Raw genomic sequence first — 20787 nt, 5'->3', positions numbered from 1 at the left:
GAAACAGCCCTTGCGTTTAAGCCCTTGTGTTTAGTAATTTGAGACTGATTACTGCACACTGCAGATAGTGGTAACATTCACATAACTCATGCAGGAAACTCTATACTTGAGTAGTTTATTGTATGGGTTAAATGGCTGTTTAGAGATGAGTTTGTGAGGAAGACCAGTTACAATCTTTTAGCACTTTTAGTTTGCAAGTTTCATTTCTGCAGTGTCTAGCTTTGCAGCTCCGCATGGGGGAGGAAATAGCTCTAGCTTCTCCTTCTCCTTTTGTCCTCAGATTTTCATGAGGCATTTCCTTCCTTGTCATGATTAGTATCAGGGTATTAATCCATTTGTAGATAGTTTTCTGCTCAGCCCACCTGAATCGACTTAGAAAAGATTAACTAACTGTAATTTGTATACGTTAGGAACTGTCTCTTTTGATTTTTACTGAGAAGAGGGCTTTGCCTTTAGTGGGGTGGACAAAGACAAGAATCAGAAATTCAAGTGTCTTGGAGTGTCTCTATAGCATTGGACTAATCATAAAAAAAGTCTGTGTTTCTGCTGTCAGTATTGTTTCACAAGAATGTATATTGAAGAAGGATGTTTTTAAAATACTTTAAGATTCTTAAAAGAAGAGTTGCAAACTATTGTAAGTCTTGTCATAGGGAGAATGAATACTTGCAGAATAACGAAGAGATGGTAAATAATGAAGTGCTGTATATTGCATCTGAAGTTTAAGCTGAAGCTTTCACAGAGGTGGAATCATTACTGAAAGAGCAAAAGAATCTCCCTTTCTTCTTCCCCTGCCTTTGCAGGCAGGTGACTGGACCAAAGCAATAGCCTCTGATTTGGTATGGCTTTTGAACTTTCATTTGGGCAGATCCTTGAACCTGAATCTCCCACTTCCAAGTTGACAGCCCCGTTCTGGGCCCATATCCCCATTTCTATCTCAGAGCCCCTTTTTTGGATGCAAATTTTTATCTTCAGTTAAAAAGTGAATGTCTTTAGTGCTATTGTCACAACCCCTTGTTTGAGAACTGCTGATACAAAGTGAGAGTCAATTTCCTGCTTCCCATTTTGAACAGACAGATAATTTCAACACAATTCTGTTTTGGGAAAGGGTTTTATTTCATACCACTATGGAAATAAACAAATTTCGAAATGGGAAGATTGCTGCAATGGAGAGTTGTCATTCTGCAGATAGGTCTAGTTACAAATCATGAATAAGTGAACAGAAGTGTTCTTTGTGATAATGTTCCTTTGCCTGGATAGTCACAAGATAAATGAGATTAAGGGAATTTTAAAATGATGTTCAGTTTCATGCCTTTATGACTCAGGCACAATGCAAGACGTACTCTTTGGCAATCTAATCAGTATAAAGAAGTCATGTTTAACTAGTGAATGGAAGAATGTGTATCATTTTATCACATCACACTAATTCACAGTTAGATTATACATCTTGTTTATATTCTTACTGAGGCCATTGTGCAATATCAATGCCCAGAAGCCAGACTGGTGAATGAGTTATGACTCAGAGATGCGATTTCTCTCTGTTTCCTCTTTGTTCCAAGTCAGAAGTATGCTGGTAGTGGTCTTCACAGGAACATAGAAATACAGTTCTGGAAAAGAACTCCGCAGGTCATCCAGTTCAGCTTCCTGTCCAGCATACACCCAGATCATCCTTGATAAATGTCTAACGCTGTTAAAACTCTTCAACAAAAGAGCATCTGCAAAAACTTTAGCCCATTATAGGGTTTCTCTGCCCTTGACAGAAAATATCCTGATATTCAGTAGACTTCCTCTTGGATGCTCATAAAGCATTATCAAAGATAGTCACTTGGAGTTTTTTCTGCTATTCCTTGTTGCTGTTAGTTGCTGTCGTTGTTCACCCTTTCAATTATGATCTTTTCTTTTTTCAGATTCAGTACAACCAGATCCTCTAACCTTTCCTCATATGAGGAAATTAAATCAATTTGACTGATTGTGTTAAAGGAAGTTGGTCTGGTTTGATTTACCTTACGTGTTTCTATTTAGATTTTAATTGTTTAATAATTTGTTCCATGATTTCTCTGGGAATTTGTTTCCAGGTTTTGCCTATGATCCCACTTTAAATAAAATGCATTTATTTCACTCCAATGTTCAGACACTTTCTCTATCCTTCAGAAATTCCAGAGGTAGCTAGGAATGGTTCACGGATTACTTCAGCTAATATCTAAAGTTCACTAGACTGAACTTCCAGGCCTGACAACATACACATCTTAGAATTTACTACCCTGCAGCAGTAGTCACCATTCAATAGCAGAGCTGGATGTAGAACTGACACATGGTAAAATCCCTTCGTTTGTCTTCCCACACAGTGAACTACTCCAGTTTCTTTTTCCATCACTCTTTGAAATACTTGTCCTTTTAAAAGTTACACTGTTTAGGGAGAATGTTGGTGCTCCAATAAGTGTTTTTTTGCTTGGAGTTTCTGGAATCTTCCTTTGTGTCATACCTGTACTGAACTTCAATGCAAGAAGGATAAAAATATTTGCTTATATGTGTCTAGCAACAGCAGTTCATGGAGCGATGCTTTTCTTCTTAGAGATATGGCGATATTCGTTACGAGGATGTTGAGAGCATGCGTTGCAGGAACAGGCTTTATGTGATCCAGGCGTTAGAAGCTACAACCAAGCAGAATGTGGTGAGTGGCTTGGGAGAGCTAAACCCTTCCCTTTGATGAAATTTGTTCACTTTTGGAAAATAGGAGAAGAGCTGCATTTACCAGGGCCAAAATTTTCTACACTGAAATCCCTCATGCCTGCAGTGCATCTGTTAGCTGAGGTTTGGCCTGTGATGTTTTCTGTCTGTGAATCACAGCATGATCTTCTGGTCTCATTACAAGAGAGACAACTCCATCACAGACAACTTCTGAAGGCTGGCATATCTCTGACACTTAGCATTGATTGGCACAGACTGACCTAAATTTCTACCTGCTCTTGCGAAATTGTTAATGCATTTCTCTTAGAGGCTTAGGACACTGCGAAATGTCCACAGTGCTGCAGTAAAACGATTGATCACTTGAATCTGGGAATCAGTCACTGAAGAGGTTATCATGCTGCATTCAAAAAGGGTTGCTTTTTGTCTGTGGTGTGTGTGGATGGCTGGTAATGCTTGCATTCTGTGATAGCTCTTCAGCTGCCAGTATCATCCTTTTAAGTTCATACTCCCGAATGAAGGTGGAGGTTGCAAGGTGCTTCCTTTGTTTGCCTGTTTTCTTCAGTGGCTGATTTCCAAAATCACATGATAATACTAGTCTATTTAACGAGCAGTGCTTCTTTCTCTAGTAAATCAGTATGACAGATATTAAATGCTGTTAGTTGTGCTAAGGTGATAACTTGTATTTCATTTTACAAAACATACTGTGAAGATGGAACCTGGTCTTGTAGCTAACTTTGTTTTAAAAAGCTGTTAACAATTTTTTTATTATTATTTAAAAAGTGACGATTCAGCTTCACTGTTGAGAGCTGAAGAGTGATTTGCCCATTATAAAGGAAGCTATATGTTCTATCATATAAATGAGTTTTATCTCCTGGGTTTTTCATAGTGTAGGCTCCATGGATGCAAGTAATGTGACTAGCTTTAAGCTCCCTTTCTTTTGGGAGAATTTCTTTCACTGTATAATCTTCTGATTGCTTTTAAAAAGAAGTTTTATTCTTATTCCTAATTGTAACGTGCCAAAACCTGGAATATTCAAGTGTCTTTTAATGTAAGGTGAAGTCTCTCATAACTTTATCCTACAGGCTTATTCCAGAAAGGGAAGACTCATTAATTAATTTTCTCTTAATTTTGTTTCAGCTACGTGTTGTGTCCCAGGATGTAAAATTCAGTCCTAGTGATCTTGAAGAGCTTTATGAATTATTCAAGGTCATGTGCCATTTTCTTCACTTACCAAACATCAATCTTAATGGTGGACTGTGTTGTGGGTGTGAGATAGTTTTAACAAATTGAGATAAAAGCTATCTTCAGCATATGTTTTACATGTCAGCTTTAAATCAGATTACATAGTTAACTTCCCACATCTTTTACCCAGAGAGGGTTGTTGTTTCACAAAATCTGACATTTTATCTTTCCTTTGCAGAGGGAGCACTTTCTTTCCTGTTACTGGAATGTAAATAGTCCTGTCTTGCAACATCATGATGCCAGTCTACCATATCTGGAGCAGTATCGGATTGACTGCCAACAATTCAGGGTTCTCTGTCATCTCTTGAGCCCCTGGTCACACTGTGCAAACAGAGACTCACTGGCTTTGTGGACATTCAGACTGATGGATGAGAGCTCTGATGGCCTTATAAACTTCAAACAATTTGCCTGTGTTCTTGGTATGAGAACAACACATATGTAGCACATTCACAAGGGAACTCCATCTTTGGAGTAGTCCTGCGGTGTATCACCTTCCATACACTATATATAGAGCTTAAGGAAACTCTTAATTTAGGGTCAAACAGTCTGATTTTTATCATGTGACATTAAATGCAAAGGTCATTTAAATGGCAAGCAAAATGCTCAAAAGTGTATTGATAAGCTTGAGAGTGGGAGTGACACTATTTAAGTAAATGATAAGGGCTTTACGTTAGGGAACTGTGCTCTCTGTGTCTGTGTTTCACCATGGAACCCTAATTATTCTGTGATTCTATGACTAGCTAACACAAGGCTTTACAAGCTAGTATCTTTCCTGAGACGTTAATCCCCTGGAGAATAATCTCCTATTTGAGATTAAATTTAAATATGGTTTTACCACCAAATATCAGGCAATTAGGAAATGATATGATCTCATTGCCCAGCCTGTTTGGTAGATGATAAATGCTTCCTCTTACTAAGCCATCTTGTACACAGATCGTGCAGGATGACCAATGCCTTATATATCTGGGGAACTGAAAGTTTTCTTAATTTACCACTCTGTTCCTTTCATCTTGTTTTCAAATTTGTATTGCTCAGGAAACAAAAATTTAAGAGAAAGTGATGAGAAGACATTAGTCCTATACTTTTTGGTGCTGTGGCTTAATTTTAGTAAGTCATAGATATTATTAGTGTTCTTTCCTCAGTGTAGGCAAACCCCAGGCTCAGATGCAGGTGATACTGCCTTCCTTTAAGCTTCATCTCTAATTATAGTCCATGTGAGGTAGAACACATGTCCAGTTCCAGCTACCCTCGGTTGTATTTATTTAGGTTAAGAGTGTGTTTTAAAGTTTGGTTCATTTGAACAGCCTGTCTTGCTGCTTTCCTCAAACAGATATCGTGTATAACAGAAGCTTCACTGAGAAACTCAAGCTTCTTTTTAAATTGCATATCCCTCCAGGTAAGTGAGAGGTGGTGGCATTTGGGGAGGGCTGTTCCTGGCTTTTATCATCTTTACACGGGTTTTTTTCCTTAGCTTTACTTTTCTTCCTTTTGTCACCAGTCCTGGGTACGGTACAGTCTAATAGTTGTAATACAGATGTGTATTTCTTCCAGAGGCATGTATTCTTTGGGAAGGACTTAATCTGCTCCAACACCATTTCTCTTTGTAGGGACCATTTGTCTGTACAAAGCTTCTGCTTTTTATCACTGCTTTCGTAATGCTTTGGAGCCCCAAACCCACTTTATTCATCTATTTATTGCAGCTTTTACTGAAGTAGAATCTCTGAGCCCTTCCAAAGGTGGTGATCTTTCAAAAGAAGAACTGATCCACTTCAGCCAACTCAGTGGTAAGCTCCAGAGTGTGAGGCTTTGCCTGCAGAATATTGGAAGGAATGTATTAATAATCTCATGCTGAAAATGGGGAGCTCTCTTCTGAAAACTAATAAATCCAGTAGATTGTGTCACTGCTAACCGGAACTGTCTGAAGATCTTCTGTAGATAGTTAAATTTTCGTAAAGTAGCATGGAATTTGTGGATAGCTGATCTGATGATTGAATTCAAAGGCCACAGCTGTTGGAAATAGGAAGTAGGGGGGTGTATTTGATCAGCATTTTTCAGCATAGCGTACAACCTGTTGCAGTGGTTTTTGAAGTGAAGGCCATTTCACTTTTGCAATCAAGGCAAATTTGATGTATTTGCTATCTCAAGAAATAAAATATCCAAATCTATAATTATTCTGAGGCACATACCAAGCGTTTCAAAATCCTTTGCTTCCATTTTAAACCAAGAAAGCTGAAAGAAGTTTTGTGGCGTCTAGGTTTCTGGAGTTGATAAAATACTCTGGAAAGTTGTGTGGTTTTACTTCTTTGGATGACAGAACCTTTTTGTTTTTTAAAAACTATCCAAAAATACCTTATCTGTAATACATGACTACTGTTCTTACCACTGCTCAGGACGAGGGCCATGAACATTATGAAGATATTTACTTGATATAACTGATGCCAGGTTTTTTGTGGTCTCCAGCCTCATGGTGGCTTCTATTTTTCTAGAAGGTATACAAATTTTACCATGTGTTTTTTTTCTTGGCCTAATCTGTGTTGAGAATGTAGGAGATAGTGAGGGTCTTGCTCCTTAAGGAAGGTTTTTTTGATGAAAGGAAATCACCTGTTGGTCGTCCTTTCTCAAATAAATAACTCTTTCTTCTTTTTCTCCTCCTAAATGGTAGTTTCATCCATTGGGGATACTCTCGAAAGTGATTCTTTGAAGAGCAGCCCAGAAAAAGGTAAAGAATCCTGGAGGCATTTGGCAACTCTGTGTCTGTGGGAGTAGAGCTGGGAAAGTGCGTAGTGACATTTAGCAGCCGTGTGTCTGTGGGAGTAGAGCCGGGATAGTGTGTAGTGAGTAACATCATCTCTGGTGTAGCACTGACATTATCCACTTCATAAGTATAGCCCTGGGGAGCAAAGCGGTAATGTGAACTCTGATCCTTGGCCTCACCACTCTGCTGAGAAGGAATGACATTGGCGATGCCAGTTCTTTTTGTTATAATCCCTCATGGGAAGCATTTAGTTCGTTTGTTCACTTGTTTTGGTTTTGGTTTTGTTTTTCTTGTTTTGTCAAGTAGGGAAGGGCAAGGTTGATATTCAGGCATATCTGAAGCAATGGCAAGATGAACTTCTTAAAAAAGAAGAAAACATTAAGGATTTGCCAAGAATGAATCAGGTAAACTGCCTGAGTCTTATTTAAGTCTGGTTTTGAGTGCTCTTTATATGTTATATTTGTTTAATAGTTTTCTAAAGGGTTTATAGATCCCTTGTATTTCAGACCTTCACATTTAATCATTAGACTGTGATTTTTTTAAACTGCTGTAACTGTAAGCTTATGAAGAGAGGGACTTTCAGACACACTTAGGTTTATCAGGGCTGTTCCACACCCATATTGTCATTAGAACCAGGTGCCTAGCAGCAGCAGGCACAGGACTAAGATCACAGTGTGCAGTGAAACAGGACTGTTGTATTGCTGTTCTCTGAATAGTCTCCTCTGTATCTCTCTGTAGTCTCAGTTCATCCACTTTTCCAAAACTCTGTACAATCTGTTCCATGGCGATCCTGAGGAGGAACTGTTATATCGGGCTATAGCGGTGGTTACCAGCCTCCTGCTGAAAATGGAAGAAGCTGTGAGAAGACTGCAGAGTCCCACATCACCGGTCAAAAGTCCAGTTGCCATTATGGAGGTGCCTGCAGAAATCCCCAGAGAAGGGCAGGAGGAAAGCAGCTCTGAGCAGACTGAAGGCAGTAGAGAACAGAGTTTGAGAGGGAACCATGAATGGTCTTTTGCCTTTGAGCAGATTCTGGCATCCTTACTAAATGAGCCAGCCTTTGTGAGATTTTTCGAGAAACCTCATGACATAAAAGCTAAAATAGAGAGTGCTAAAAATTTACAGCTTAAAGCAAGAACCAGAATGTAATTTTCTTTACCTTTGACTGAATTAACCACATAAAGCACTTACAAATGAAGGTTGTTGCTATGGAAATTGAGTCTGGTGTTTACACAGGGAATGGAGTTTGAAGAGTTAGCTTTAAATATCAGAGTACTGGTATGTAATGTAAATAAAAATAGTTCGAAGCACAATCACTTTCTTGCATTGTTCATAAGTTTCACTCCAAGAAAGGACTGAATGATAAACTGTCTTTACCATGTTATTAAAATATGCAACGTTGCTTGGAAATACTGGCTGTGACCTATTGCAGACCTGTCTGAATGACAGCTGTTAGAGTGTGTGCTCTCACACGATTTCTATTACTGTGATAAAAGGAATGACTTCCAGCCATTTTTACTTAAAAAAGGTATCGACAGCTTAGAGGTTGTCTTCCAGATTAGTTTAATTAGTTATTTCCAAACCTGCATATGAACTGGGATCAAAGCAGGGTGAAGAGTAAGAATAGAGGCTATGGTAGGCACAGGAGCGTGAGGTTAGAGAAGAAAGTTGCCCAGCTCTCAGTTCCTCTGCTTTGGTGTTACCGATGGTTCTGGACTCTTGTGGATTCCAGCCTCTTGTCAGCAGTTTGCAGACTGCATTCTCCCAGCCCACATCTCAGTTTTTGCAACAACTGCCTTCCTGCTCTTCTAGATCAGCCTATATGTGAGTTGTCTTTCCCACTTTTGCACCAATCTTCCTACAATACAGGTGAAAAGAATGGAGGCTTGTTTGGTTAGCCAGCCTGCACATGGATGCAAAAGCTAGTATAGATTGTTGAAATCAAGGGAAAGCAATGGCTTAATCTGTCTGACCACGTGGTGGTTGTCATTCATCTTGCAAGAGGAGCCATTGTTGGCTTCTGGGGAGCATGTTGATGAAATGTATAGTTTTGCTTGCGTTTGGGAAGCTCAAACACAGACCATCTTTAGCTGCTTCATGGTGAGCTGAATGTTGACTATTGAACTGCTAGTGGGACACATTGCAGTTGCTTCTTTGTCTACCTTGAGTCCATACCTCAATCTAGTAATTATTCTTTCTTTTCTGTAGCTCTCTGGATTATTGCTGCTGTAATGTTTTCTATATCTGCCATGATTCACAGCAACAAGAATATCTTCTGGAATCTGACTTGACATTTTTAATGTGTAAAAAATTATACAGCAGGCAAGCTCTGCCAGCATTAATGCTGGTAAAGATTGGCCTTGAACCTTTGGTAGCTGGTGCTAGAATGGGTTTAAAGAAAGAGGGGGAAGAGCTTGTATTTTAACGACGACAACAAAATAAACTGGGACACTGCTAAAGTAGTTAAAAAAGGCTGTTTCTAAAGCCTGTATGACAATCCTCCTCTGCAGAGCAGCATTATTTTTATACTGTGCATGTTTTTTGTAAAGAAGCAGGATGGGGATGGTGGCATTCACTGACACTTTTCTTGCAATACTAATATGAATGACGAATAAAATGAAATTCTGACTTGTGTTACAAGCACTTGATGAAATACCAACATTACAATTGGTGTTGAAGTTCCCATGCTGCTTCTAAAGAATAGTTTTGATCAGGAGCAATGAATTTGTGAATTATTTCTTCTACTCTCCCCCATACTCTCAGGTATTAATGTAAAATAAAAAGTTTTATTGAATGAACAGTAACTCCAAAAAACTATATCATATATGTGAGAAATGAGGAAGGTTTTTTCAGAAGCCTTCACAAAATAATTACACTTGGTACAATATAATACTGATTTGTATTTTTATGCATAAAATAGAAAAAACTAATTTATCCATTCATATGGATATGTTTCTGAGGCAAAGTAGGGCAACACTGTGTTATTTTTAAAATGTATTTCCTCACTGTTTTCTAATGTTGTTTTTGGAAATACAAAGCAGATGATGTTGTTCTAGTCCAGGACGTATTCAGATAAGGTTTGTTCAGTGAATTCTTTTGCAAATAGCTGTGCCAAAATTAATGGAGCCTCATGAGAATAGCTGCAGCTGCCCATCCAAAAAGCTTTTGCAGGTTTATGAGGGATGTTCCTAATTTCAAGTAGTCAAAGCTATGAACTATTTGCTAAGCAAGGTAGCACAGAGATACGAAATTCAGTAACGTTTCTTGTTTGAGAGCCAAGATGTTGAGTTTCTAAGTACAGAAGACTGTACTGAAGGAACTTGGAAAATACAGTGGCCTTGTGACATGACTTGGTTTGGTTGTGCAGAACTGAGCACCTTTTTAAAATACTGTTTTCTATTAGTGTCAGTCCAAGAGACAGTAGAGTCATTACCACTCGTGTAGTATCTCTCATCTGCTATTGTATCTATGTATGAAGAGAGATTACCAGCATATATATATATATATTAAGAAATAGATTTAAGGTGAGAAGTTAGGATATGTAGGGGAACACTGACTTTCATTAACTCTGTGGATTTTCTGTTCAATTTGTTTCTATTTTTTTCCCAAAAAGGTTAATGTCTTTACATCATTCCTGTAATACATCTGCATGTTGATCCAGCCAGACTAATCAGAGTGGCCAGGCATCCAGACTCAGCAAGGATGGAGCAAGGTTGCTTCCAGCAGGCTGGTGGCACTTGGGCAACTGCCTGACTGGCAGATTCTTCCTTCTGGAGCCTGTGGATCATGGCTGATCCTTTGGGGAGGTCTAATGTAGAAAACACCAGCTCTTTCCTAAAAGCGTGACCCAGAGGTGTGTGTGCTGGGCTGCTTCCACAGTGTGCTGTAGTATTGTGCTTTGCTTGTGACTAAATCTGGAGTTAGGGGCTAGCTCCTTTCCTGTTGTGGAGCTAAGCCTGCATATATTTGTTACCCAGTTTAGCTGCGACTGGGGGAGCTAGAGCAATAGAAACTTTTTCCCCTCTCCAGTCCCAAAGGGTGATGCCTTGACTTCAAAGCCCTGCGTAGCGAGGGACATTGATTGTGCTCTCTTCGGCAGCACGTATGCTAAAATTGGAACGATAAAGAGAAGATTAGCATGGCCCCTGCGCAAGGATGACACGCAAATTCGTGAAGCGTTCCATATTTTTCCTCGCCCCGCTCCCGGAGGGATGGGGAGGAGAATCAGAAGAATGTAACTCCCACGGGTTGAGATAAGAACAGTCCAGTATCTAAGGTATAATACAAAACCACTACTGCTACCACCAATGATAATAACAATAAGGGAAATAACAAGGGGAGAGGATACAATTGCTCACCACCTGCCGACCGATACCCAGCCCGACCTGAGCAGTGATCTCGGCCATGTGATAACAGTGCTTTGGCCATCTGAAGTTCTTGGTGATGCAAAGATGAGCCCAGATTCACATCCCATTGCATGGGGCCACTGCCAGTGTGCACAGTTCTGTGGCAGGGTAGCTGCCATGCATAGCAGGAGTTAAGCAGAAGTGCTGGCAGGGAGTCTGGCAGGTGCAGAGCATCTGACCCAGAATTACTCAGCTACTTCCTGGGGGGGGACTTTCCTTTCAGATTGTAACTTGGAAGTTTTTAGAAGTGCTTTTTGAACTTTGAGCAGTTCATTCATGAACAGGAAGCAGTGTGGTTAAGTGAGTGAGTACTGATGTGTCATTTCACATATCTGTGTTGCTTTTTTCTGTAACCATTTCCATGAAATTGTTTTGTTTTTCTGGGAAGTTCAGTCATAGGTGATAAATGAATGTGCATCATTCAGTACAACATAGTTGTAGGTAGGATAGAGATTGCTAAAACTAGTGATGCTGTTTATACAGTTTTAAAATTGCACTACCAGCTGCACTATAACCAGTGTGACTTGGCACCTATGCCATGGTTTTTTACCCTCAAACCTCTTCAATAGCTGTTAGCTCATGCTGCACAGTCCTTCCTACTGGTTAGGCCATTCCTAGCGTCGCTGTGCATGTAAGGTGCCTTTTGTCAGATGTAATTGTCAGCCCGGCGGGTGGCCAGCAGACTTGCAGTGTTCCCTTGGTGGTCCAAAAGTCTGCTTGACCTCTTTGTGCGCCGAGTTGAGGGCTTGGGCACACGAGGTGAGGGAACAGCTCAACTAATAGTAATAAAAATACAAGCCCTTTCCACCATGGCGGGCAGAGCTGCTTTAACTGAACCAGTAGCATTTCCCAGGTCATGAAAATGGTCACTGCCATGTGATTCAGAAAAAGCTCTTTCTCTTTCCATCCATTCCTAAAGCAACAAGCCACTTGTTCATCACTCTAATGGCTAGAAAATAATGTATTTTTAAAAAAGTTTGCTGCCATAGTGACTAAAAAGTAGCTGTGTGTTTTTTGTTAGGACTTGCTCATCTAGTTGTACCATACAGGGGTCTTGATTGTGATCGCAGTTGGACTAAAACAAACAGTAATATTCCAGTTTGTTTCCAGAAAAATAGGCTATTTTGTCTTTTCTTTTGCTATAGCCTTGTCACTTTACCAAGAAGGCAACACAGGTTTTTGTTGGCAGGTTGGCTTTGATACAATGTATTGTATGTTGAAGTACTGTAAGACAAATGGGGTGTTAAATAAAAATTTGTTTCACTTAAGAAAATAAAAATCTATATTTGAGGCACTGTTATTTCTCATGATGGGCTGTTTCAGACGTTCCTTCAAGAACACTGGTCATGTTAAAGCCATGCTGAAGTTTAGTCAGTATTTTCCAAAGGATGGACCAAGCCAAAAACCATGCTAGGATGCCAACCTCCCCAGAAGTGGAGAAAAACAAAGAGGAGACCCAGATTTTGAAGCCTGTGACTAGTTTGGCCTTGGGTCCAGTCAAGTCATCTTCAGTACCACGACAGCAAGTGGGTTAGCCCAGAAAGAGTACTGTTATTCATTATTTGCACTCAAATTAAAGCATTTACAGTGCATAGACATGTCTACACTGACTATGAGGCCTTTTTCTTTCTAATTTAAGTATTGCCTCCATTGCTTCTGGCACTGGAAATCCCAGCCTCTGTCTTAAGCCTCTGTCCCTTCAGCTGTTTATACACCTGCAGCTCCTGATCCCCAGTGGACCCAGGGAATAACAACAGCACACTTTGTGTAAGAGCTCTTACAAGTAGTATTTTATTTCTTCCTTTTTTTTTCTTTTTTTTTTTTTTTTTAATGCTATGTACAATCTGTTTAAAGCTTGTCAAAATGCACAGCTCCCATTCAATGGAGGTGTGCAGGGACGTAGATTCAAGACAAGAATAAAATCTTTACTCTTCATCTTCATAAGACACTTCCTTTTTTTCCATTACAAAATACTTTTAAGAATAGTAACATTTATAAAGGTATCTATATTTGACATCATATAAAATAAAACAAGATTTATACTAAGATTTTTTTCCTTATTTTATATGGAGTATATACAATATATACAGTAACTTTTCACTGTATTTGTCAAACCAGCCTGATTATACCCACCAGGCTTTAGCTTATATGTACAAATATGCTAAAAGTGCAAGACTTTTTATTTATTAAAGCTGCCTGTGTTTTCAGAGGTCTGGAATTGTGTGGCCTATATATATGTATTTTTATATAGATACACACATACATGCACATATGTGTATATTAAAAATACATCTATATATCTATATAGAGAAATATAGTATATAGGTGCTTGTGTACTAGAAAGCCTCAGAATGACTAATAGGTTGACACCAACACTGGAGCCGAAACCTGACACAGGTGGCATCAGTCACTTTCCTACCCACTGCTTGTCACCAACAAGTCACACATATGTGTTCTTGTAAGCACCAAACCCACCAGCAACCCTCAATTCCAAATGGGTCTCAAAAACACAGGTCATTGCTAACACTGAGGTAAACAAATACAAATCAACCTGAATAAAGATATTTATTTATTCATATATTTTTTTGAGAATGAGTGACAATAGAAGGCAAAAATCCCATGGCCCTGACTCAGCTTCTCCCCAGCCTGGAGGCAGACCAAGCAGGGACCAAGTAAACCCCAAAAAGGTACTATGGGATTTCGTCTTTTGGAGCATGTCTGGAAAACATGGCTCTACCCGAGAGGCAGTGCCTGGGACCGAGCAGCCACCCACTGCTGGCCAGCAGCTGGGCTAGTGGCTGGGGTGGGCACTGGGAATAAGAGGAGGGGGACACACATGATAAAGTGCATTTTAGCTCTCTCATTTTAGCAAGGCCAATCTAACATGTAAACATCCTTGCAAACCTCCTGTGCTCCGTGCTGCGAGGCTGCGAGCAGGGGTGGCAATACCACCCCACATCCGCCCTCCCTCCCTGTCTATGCAGCCCAGAACTGCCATCAGTAGGGCTGTGTCCATGCACAGTCCCATCCGGCACACCCACCTCCCCCCAGACCCCTTCCCAACCTGCTTTTGTTGGACTTGACATGCTTTCAAAGCCACAACAATGCCAGCAAACTACTCTGCCTTGGCTACCTCCCTACCAAGCCCCAGACCACAATCACCACCACCTCCGATTGATTGACACTTACCATGTCTGGGCTCATGTACTGCAATGGGACACTGTGGAACAGCCATGGTAGTGTGTTGGGGCGATGCAGGTTTAATGGGCAAGACAGGGAAATGCATGGCCTTTCCCTCCTGCCAGCCACAGTGGGCCACAAATTGTGCACAACAATGGAGCCCTAAATGTGTGTGTTTGCTTCCCCGCTAACATTATGCGCCAAGGTTAGAGGGAAGGAAAAAACGCAAAACAATCCCCCAAAATATAGCCGCTCCTCCTGCCCTAACCTCATGAGCAACTCTACTGCCCTAGGATGGGAGGGGAGACCCTAAAAGTAACAGTGCTTCTTTAAAAATAAAAATAAATACTTTCCTACCTCAAAGGCTGCATGCTGGCCCTTGCTGTGGCCCCTCATGTGATGCTGGGGCAGGAAGGACCCCTGGTTCTCCCCAGGACTTCGGCTCTAAGAGCCAAGGGCTCAGGCTGTCACTGTTCCAGCTCCTGAGCTTGCTGGGAAGCCCGGGCTGCTGCAACCTGTTTGAAACAGGTTTTTCTGTCCCCCTGCCACTGAGCCCGAGCACTCACATCTGGCCCTAAAGCCAAGAAGCTAGTTATAGATAGAGCTATATCTACAGCATCAGAGATCTCTAGCTATAGGTGCATGTACTGTTAGCTATGTCCAGGTTTTTTTCATGCTAACTTTCCCACTTCCCCCCTGCTGCTTGGGCTGCTTGTGCCAAAGGCTGCTCTATCAATAAGTACCAGCGACCAGCTGCTGCGATGTTGCCAAGAGCCAAGAAAGCGGCTTGCACAAGATAAAAAGCAAATAAATGCCAAAACCCCAACCAACCAACCAACCAAACACAAAACAAAAAAAACCAACCAACCAACCAAACAAACAAACAAAAAAAAAAAAGGAAAAAAAAGCACACTTTGCTTGGATTCCACAGAAGTTACGAACTAACCCGGCCCCAAACGTTGCTCTGACTGCCAGATGAAGCTTAGGTGTTAGATGGACCTGGTCCTAACTAGCCATTTTCTTGCAAAGCTTATAGTAATCTCCTACATTTGGGCTAACAGTGCCCAAACTTAGTATTCGGCTACTAACACCTCAAAAACGTACATTTTCATTTTTCCTTTGGAAAGACACAAAGAGTAGGGACACTTAACTACACACCCACTGAGGAATAAACTGGGTTGGGTTTTTTTTTCAATTCATAAATATAAACTTATAGTTTAAAAGTGACAATTTACAAAAATACAATTTATTGCTGACCCTACGGACTTGTAACATCTCTTGTGTCTTTGTGATCACATGTTTCAGGTTGGCCAAATAGAAACATGATCTAGCAAAACCACAAAGTTTGCCATCACAGGCTGTTCTATGCTTGCTTGCTTGTTTGTTTTCATGTATAGAAACATACACAACTACGTCACTAGAAACAAAACAGCCAATAAAAGAATGAGTAAGGATTCTTTGTAACCTGAAAAATACTTGGCTACAAGTATAGGGAGTAAAAAACATATAAATTTATCTGCACTTATTAACCAAAATAAAACATGACAAGTACCTTACTAGCTGTGGTGTGAGCTGGTATAACAACAGTAAGAAATTCAGGCAAAAGTGGTGTTACGTTAAATTAGCAGCATTATCCAATCTTCTGGAAAACAAAAATTCGCGGGACTGAGGTATAGAAAAAAGGGGGGAAAAAATCCACAATGGACCTACTACAGCGAAATGAGTTATATACATGGTAATCCCACAGCATCCTGCAGACCGGTGCAGTCTGTGTATGTGCTCCAAACGTTGGGCTTAAATTCACAGTGACTTTCAGCATTGAAGTCCTGAATGGAAAAGGGTTTTCTCCATCGCAAAGCAATATCTTCATGGCGACCCAATAAATAACCTCTCTGCAGCCAGAGAGCCATTGCCTTCCAGTCATTCTGCGGTGCTGGGCAAGGGCACATACGGCTGCCAGAGCAGTATCATGTAGGAATCCCAACACATCAGGTGCCCTGGAGCCATCCATCCCCGGTGGGGACCATCCCTCTAGCCACCGACCTTCCTTGCAGGGCCTGGCCTCACCCGACCCGTTGCTCCAACCTTCCGTGCACTCCGGGGTGCAGTGGCTGCAGCCAAGGTGCTCTCTGTGTCCAACCCGGCGCTCAGGGCAGCTGCATCTCGGGCAGGTCGGAGGCTTGGCCCTGCGCGTGGCGGCTCTGCTGCTGTGGGTGCAGGAAGTAACTCAGGGGGTTCTGCTGTGGCGTGTGGGGTGGCTGGAGAATGCGCTGTGCTGGGCTCCCAGGCACCAGCTCGGGACCTTGCATCTGCCGGGAGACACAAAGGGACAGGTCAGACCTGCCCTTTCATCCATCCACTCTCTCTCTTGCTGCAGGGCTGATGCTAAGGCTCATAACCAGGACGTGAGGAACAAGTCCTAAAGGTAACCTCTACCCATCAGGGTATGAGTTGTGGACAAGCAGCTTGCGATGCTGGTGCTATCAGCATGACTAACAATGCCTGGAAAGTACGGAGTGGAAGCAGGACAAATCTACCCTACCAGCCCCATGGGAAGCCCAGCAGGAATGGAGAACTTCAAAAGCTACTTGGACATGAGGTAAAATCTGCAGGACATGCAACTTCCATCTTCCATGGGAAGGATCTTCAGGCAACCAATTAAGAGGTTGTAGAGCGACCTTGCCGATGATCCCATGGCTGGTACCTCAAAGATCTGGACTTGCTGGTTCACTCCCAGTTAAAGGCATTGTGGCACCAACGCCTGGTTTTCTGTTGCCCTGGAGCTATTCCCCAGCATCATCGTTCTGATGTCTATATCACTAGTCCTCAGGACTTCAGTGAGCACATGTACCCAAAGCTGGGACAGCTCATGCCCACATTTGCTGGCAATTCCTTTCTTACTCTAAATCCAGTCCTGCTGCATGGCTACTCTCAGCTCCCGCTTTGTTTTCTATCATCTTTGCCTGAAGAACCATAACTTACTCTACCAACCAGGCAAGTGTTGGACAGTGTACTGCAACACACTCAACAAACCCTCTTCTTGGCAGCATCATTAGTTTGGCATGCACTGATGAAGCTGTCCTTTGAAAAATCAAAATCACCTTCTGCAGAGATTTGTGTTGTGAAACACCCATTTATTAAAAGAAAGCAGTGATAGCAGCTGATAAAAACCCTGCTATGCTGAGACATAACAGCAGGAGGCATGTTTTCAAAAGAGCTTATCCTTCATCACGTTTCACGTCTACAGCAAGATTCCCACTGTGTTTGAAAAAATGGGTATTTCTTCTGTACACTAAGTGATAAACGAGTTTGATGGAAATTGCGGCCTTGAACAGGTGCAGAGCCAGCCTGGAAAGGCTGAGCACTTGGGTACACACAGATGCAATGGGAATGAAGGATGTGCAAGTGCACTGACCAGGTTTGATTAGCCAGGTAAGCCCCACTCCTTCAAAATAAAACCCCAACCCAACCCCAAAAGCCATCCCTGTGCACCCTCAGAAACATGTTCTAGCTCCATTACCTGAAGGTAGAGACGGTGCTGCTGAACCTGCTGCTGTGGCCACTGGTGGAGATGAACTGGTGTGTTTGCCTGGTGGGATGTGAAGCTGGTGTGTGGGATCATCAGGGATGGGGAGAAAACGGGTGATGGGGCTGGAGGTCGGACAGTGCTACAGGTAACCGGTTGCATCTGTACTGGAGGAGCCAAGATCTGCTGCTCTGCAACAAATCTGCCGTGAGGAGGAAAATAAGACATGAGAACCCAAACCTGGACACACCACTGGAGCAGGCCATGGGGAGCCCAGCTGCTGCAGGAACCCAACTAGAGCAGGGTTTGTCAAACAGTGACAGCAGGCCCCAGATATCCCCCTCCCCAGCAAGCATGGACTGGAACTGCAGAACATTAATATTTTTTAAGGCTGTACATCTCCATAACTTGATTAGGCAGTTTAGGCTTTGCAAAAGCTGGAAAATGCTTAACACCCCATCCCTTTTTACAAAACATTTTAGTTCTCATGAAATTCTTCGTAATTAAAAAACATTCTCATTACTTTCCTCCTAACCAGGTGAGCTTTTGTGTCTTCTAAGACCAAGACTTTGCATTTCCATGGTCATGTACAAGTTTTTCAAAATAATTTTCAGTTCTGTAAGGAGCCCTGCGTGAAAACAAGGGACACCAAGGACTTACTTTCCTTGCTGCCTGCTGGCACTGCTCTGCATGGACTGGCCACTGCCATTGGCAGCAGGCATCATGGCTTGGATAGACTGGTCCAACAGCATCCTGCGGTGGAAGGAAAACAGGATGGTCAGGAAAGGGAGAGGTCCAAACACCTGGCTGTCAGTCTCTAGAAACAAATCCCTGAAAATCCTCCCTGAAAATATGGAAATCATCACCTCAAAAAAAAAAAGGCTAATGAAATAGGGTGCTTATTATCACCTTGTCTAATGCAGTCACAGGGCTGAGCTGAAACTTGCTAAATCTTTCATATATGAAAAAAAGTATGTTTTATAGATGGTTAAACCTCCAGGGTTTATCTTGTTTCCTGACACAGTATTTTGAAACAGCTGGATGCTGGAGGCAGTGTCTGCAGATACCTCCCTGAAAACTGGTTGAATAGTTTGGGCACTTGTATATGTTTTATAGAATGTTTCCAGCATTGTATAAAAGTAAAATGGCTTTGCCACAGCACTTGTCCTGGCTGGAGAAAAGACACTTCAGGGCAAGCAGACACAGGTTTGGGAAAAGCTGTCCCTACTACTTTTCTCTTTTCACTCCCTCTGACAGCAGAAGGTGTCCAAAGGTTACTGAGCTACATGGACAATTTATGGAAATACGGAGAGAAAAGTATTTCAGGCCCCTGAGGGTACAGCATGGTGTGCATAGCACCCTGCTTGCATGCATGCTGGGCTCACCACTAACCCCGATGTCTGCACGAGGGAACATCCCTACGGCCCTGCTGTGGCACCCAGAGTCCATCACCCCCAAACCCAGATGTGCCTGCCCTCCCCCCTGCCCAGCTACTGCCACTTTCTGTCATCACCATCAGGATGGTGCCAGCAGGGCTGTGTTCACACCTGAGGCTCCTGTCCTGGCTGTAGTCAGACTGCAGTTGTCTTTCGCTGCCATCAGCTGGCACCTGTGCAGCCACTGTAATGGGATGTGTTTGTGATAACACCACGGGGTTGTTGTAGAGGGGCACTGAAATGCTCGTCTGCCCCAGCAGACATGTTTGCTGAGTTTGGTTTCCTCTCACTAGGTGCTGCTGCTGCTGCTGTACCTGAAATGAAGACATAGATACCCATGTGAGTTTTTACAGTTCCCTAAGAGAAGGCTAAAATAACTGCTTCCAAGGAAGTCCCTAAGCAAAGAGTCTCATCTTCCCTTTAAAGCAGTAGTTTTGGTCTTTTTTTGCTTTTGGACACATCAATTCTTTCCCAAAGAGATGTGACCATGTATGTGTGTGACCATCTAGTGATGACAAACTTAGTTTTCGAACCTGCCTTCCAAGACTTCTCGGGCAGAAGAAAATTAATCTTTTAGAATTATAGCTACTTCCCCACGTTACGAAGTCACTACGCTCACTGGCTATGAACCAGCATCATGCTGCAGTCACAAAGAGAAGCGAATCAGAGCCCAAATCTCTCACTCAGTTCCCCTCCAGTCACCAGGATGGCTCCAGTGGTGCCCAAGGCTTAATGCTTTTAGGCTGCTTGGGGTTTATTTTTACAGCTGAATGACAAATTTTGTAATGGCAGCTACAGAGTAAAACCTGCACAGATGTGCAGGACTATGGAGAGGGGGGACACAGTAAACAAGTATCTAAGAGCCGGGAAGGGGGTAATATGGAGACAACGAAGCAGGCAGTGACCTGGGCAGCCATGCTGCAGGGGTCCCTGAGGAATTGGCGCGGTGAGGGCAGGAGGGTGCTGCAGTAGTGCTTCATCCCTGTAAGGCCTTGCTGCTGTGACTTCTTGGCTGTGGTCTGCCTGGGCATCCCCGGCAGTGGTGGCGGTGGCCTCCTGGGGCTTGGGCGCTGCACGTTGTTAAAGACCGCGGGGACTGGCTGCTGCATCAGCATCTTCAAATAAGAAAGACACACAATGGCATTGTCACAGCTCATATGGTGGTTGCGCTGCCTAGGAGATAACGGCTCCAGCTCCCAGAATGTCTCTATCAGCATATGTAACACTGCAGCAGCAACATAGCATCTTAGAATAATGGAATGGTTAGGCTTGGAAAGGAACTTAAGATCATCTAGTTGCAACCCCCCTGCCATGGGCAGGGACACCAACATCTCTAAATCCAGGGGCAAAGTGAACCATGAATAAGAGAAAATCAAATGTTAGCTTGTGCCTAAATACTTATTCAGTCATGACCATTTCGGCTTCATTATGCCTGTTGCATTTTGCAGGAATGCAATGGGGTCCAGCAGCATTAACCAGCCACTGAACCACCAAGCTCTTTGTGCAGGAGGAAATTTGGATTAGTTTGGGATTAGTTTTTTCTAAATCATGAAAATT

The 20787-nt window shown here is 42.3% G+C and overlaps 2 protein-coding genes, 1 long non-coding RNA gene and 1 other non-coding gene across 13 annotated transcripts in view; 2 read left to right on the top strand and 2 right to left on the bottom strand.

Moving 5' to 3' along the window:
• Positions 1 to 10844, top strand: part of TBC1D8B (TBC1 domain family member 8B) — a 39180-nt gene extending 28336 nt beyond the window's left edge. For 2 of the 4 annotated variants that reach the window (XM_030496624.1, XM_030496625.1), the window contains exons 14-21: positions 2570 to 2668; positions 3823 to 3891; positions 4106 to 4346; positions 5258 to 5323; positions 5628 to 5711; positions 6590 to 6646; positions 6989 to 7086; positions 7421 to 10844. In XM_030496624.1, the coding sequence (XP_030352484.1) occupies positions 2570 to 2668; positions 3823 to 3891; positions 4106 to 4346; positions 5258 to 5323; positions 5628 to 5711; positions 6590 to 6646; positions 6989 to 7086; positions 7421 to 7831 (1125 nt within the window). In that variant the 3' untranslated portion in view covers positions 7832 to 10844. Of the gene's footprint in view, positions 1 to 2569; positions 2669 to 3822; positions 3892 to 4105; positions 4347 to 5257; positions 5324 to 5627; positions 5712 to 6589; positions 6647 to 6988; positions 7087 to 7420 lie in introns of those variants that run through there. The other 2 variants (XM_030496626.1, XM_030496627.1) reach the window with 2 other exon arrangements.
• Positions 10766 to 10872, top strand: LOC115613378. The gene has a single exon (XR_003993379.1). It is a non-coding gene; the product is annotated as a U6 spliceosomal RNA (small nuclear RNA).
• Positions 10790 to 14155, bottom strand: LOC115612436. Its single transcript, XR_003993019.1, has 2 exons — positions 13121 to 14155; positions 10790 to 10873 (listed from the first exon to the last, which is right to left on the bottom strand). It is a non-coding gene; the product is annotated as an uncharacterized LOC115612436 (long non-coding RNA).
• Positions 14156 to 15011: 856 nt separating this feature from the next.
• PASD1 (PAS domain containing repressor 1) overlaps positions 15012 to 20787 on the bottom strand; it is a 97987-nt gene continuing 92211 nt past the window's right edge. For all 7 annotated transcript variants that reach the window (XM_030496631.1, XM_030496629.1, XM_030496633.1 and 4 more), the window contains 5 exons: positions 20136 to 20345; positions 19342 to 19544; positions 18455 to 18547; positions 17789 to 17996; positions 15012 to 16577 (listed from right to left, as the gene is read on the bottom strand). In XM_030496631.1, coding sequence (XP_030352491.1) covers positions 16416 to 16577; positions 17789 to 17996; positions 18455 to 18547; positions 19342 to 19544; positions 20136 to 20345 — 876 coding nt within the window. In that variant the 3' untranslated portion in view covers positions 15012 to 16415. The remainder of the gene's footprint in view (positions 16578 to 17788; positions 17997 to 18454; positions 18548 to 19341; positions 19545 to 20135; positions 20346 to 20787) is intronic.

Source organism: Strigops habroptila, chromosome 9 (assembly GCF_004027225.2).
Source record: "Strigops habroptila isolate Jane chromosome 9, bStrHab1.2.pri, whole genome shotgun sequence".
In the NCBI taxonomy this organism is placed as follows: domain Eukaryota; kingdom Metazoa; phylum Chordata; class Aves; order Psittaciformes; family Psittacidae; genus Strigops; species Strigops habroptila.
Note: the sequence above shows the minus strand (reverse complement) of the source record. Positions and strands in the feature narration are given on the sequence as shown.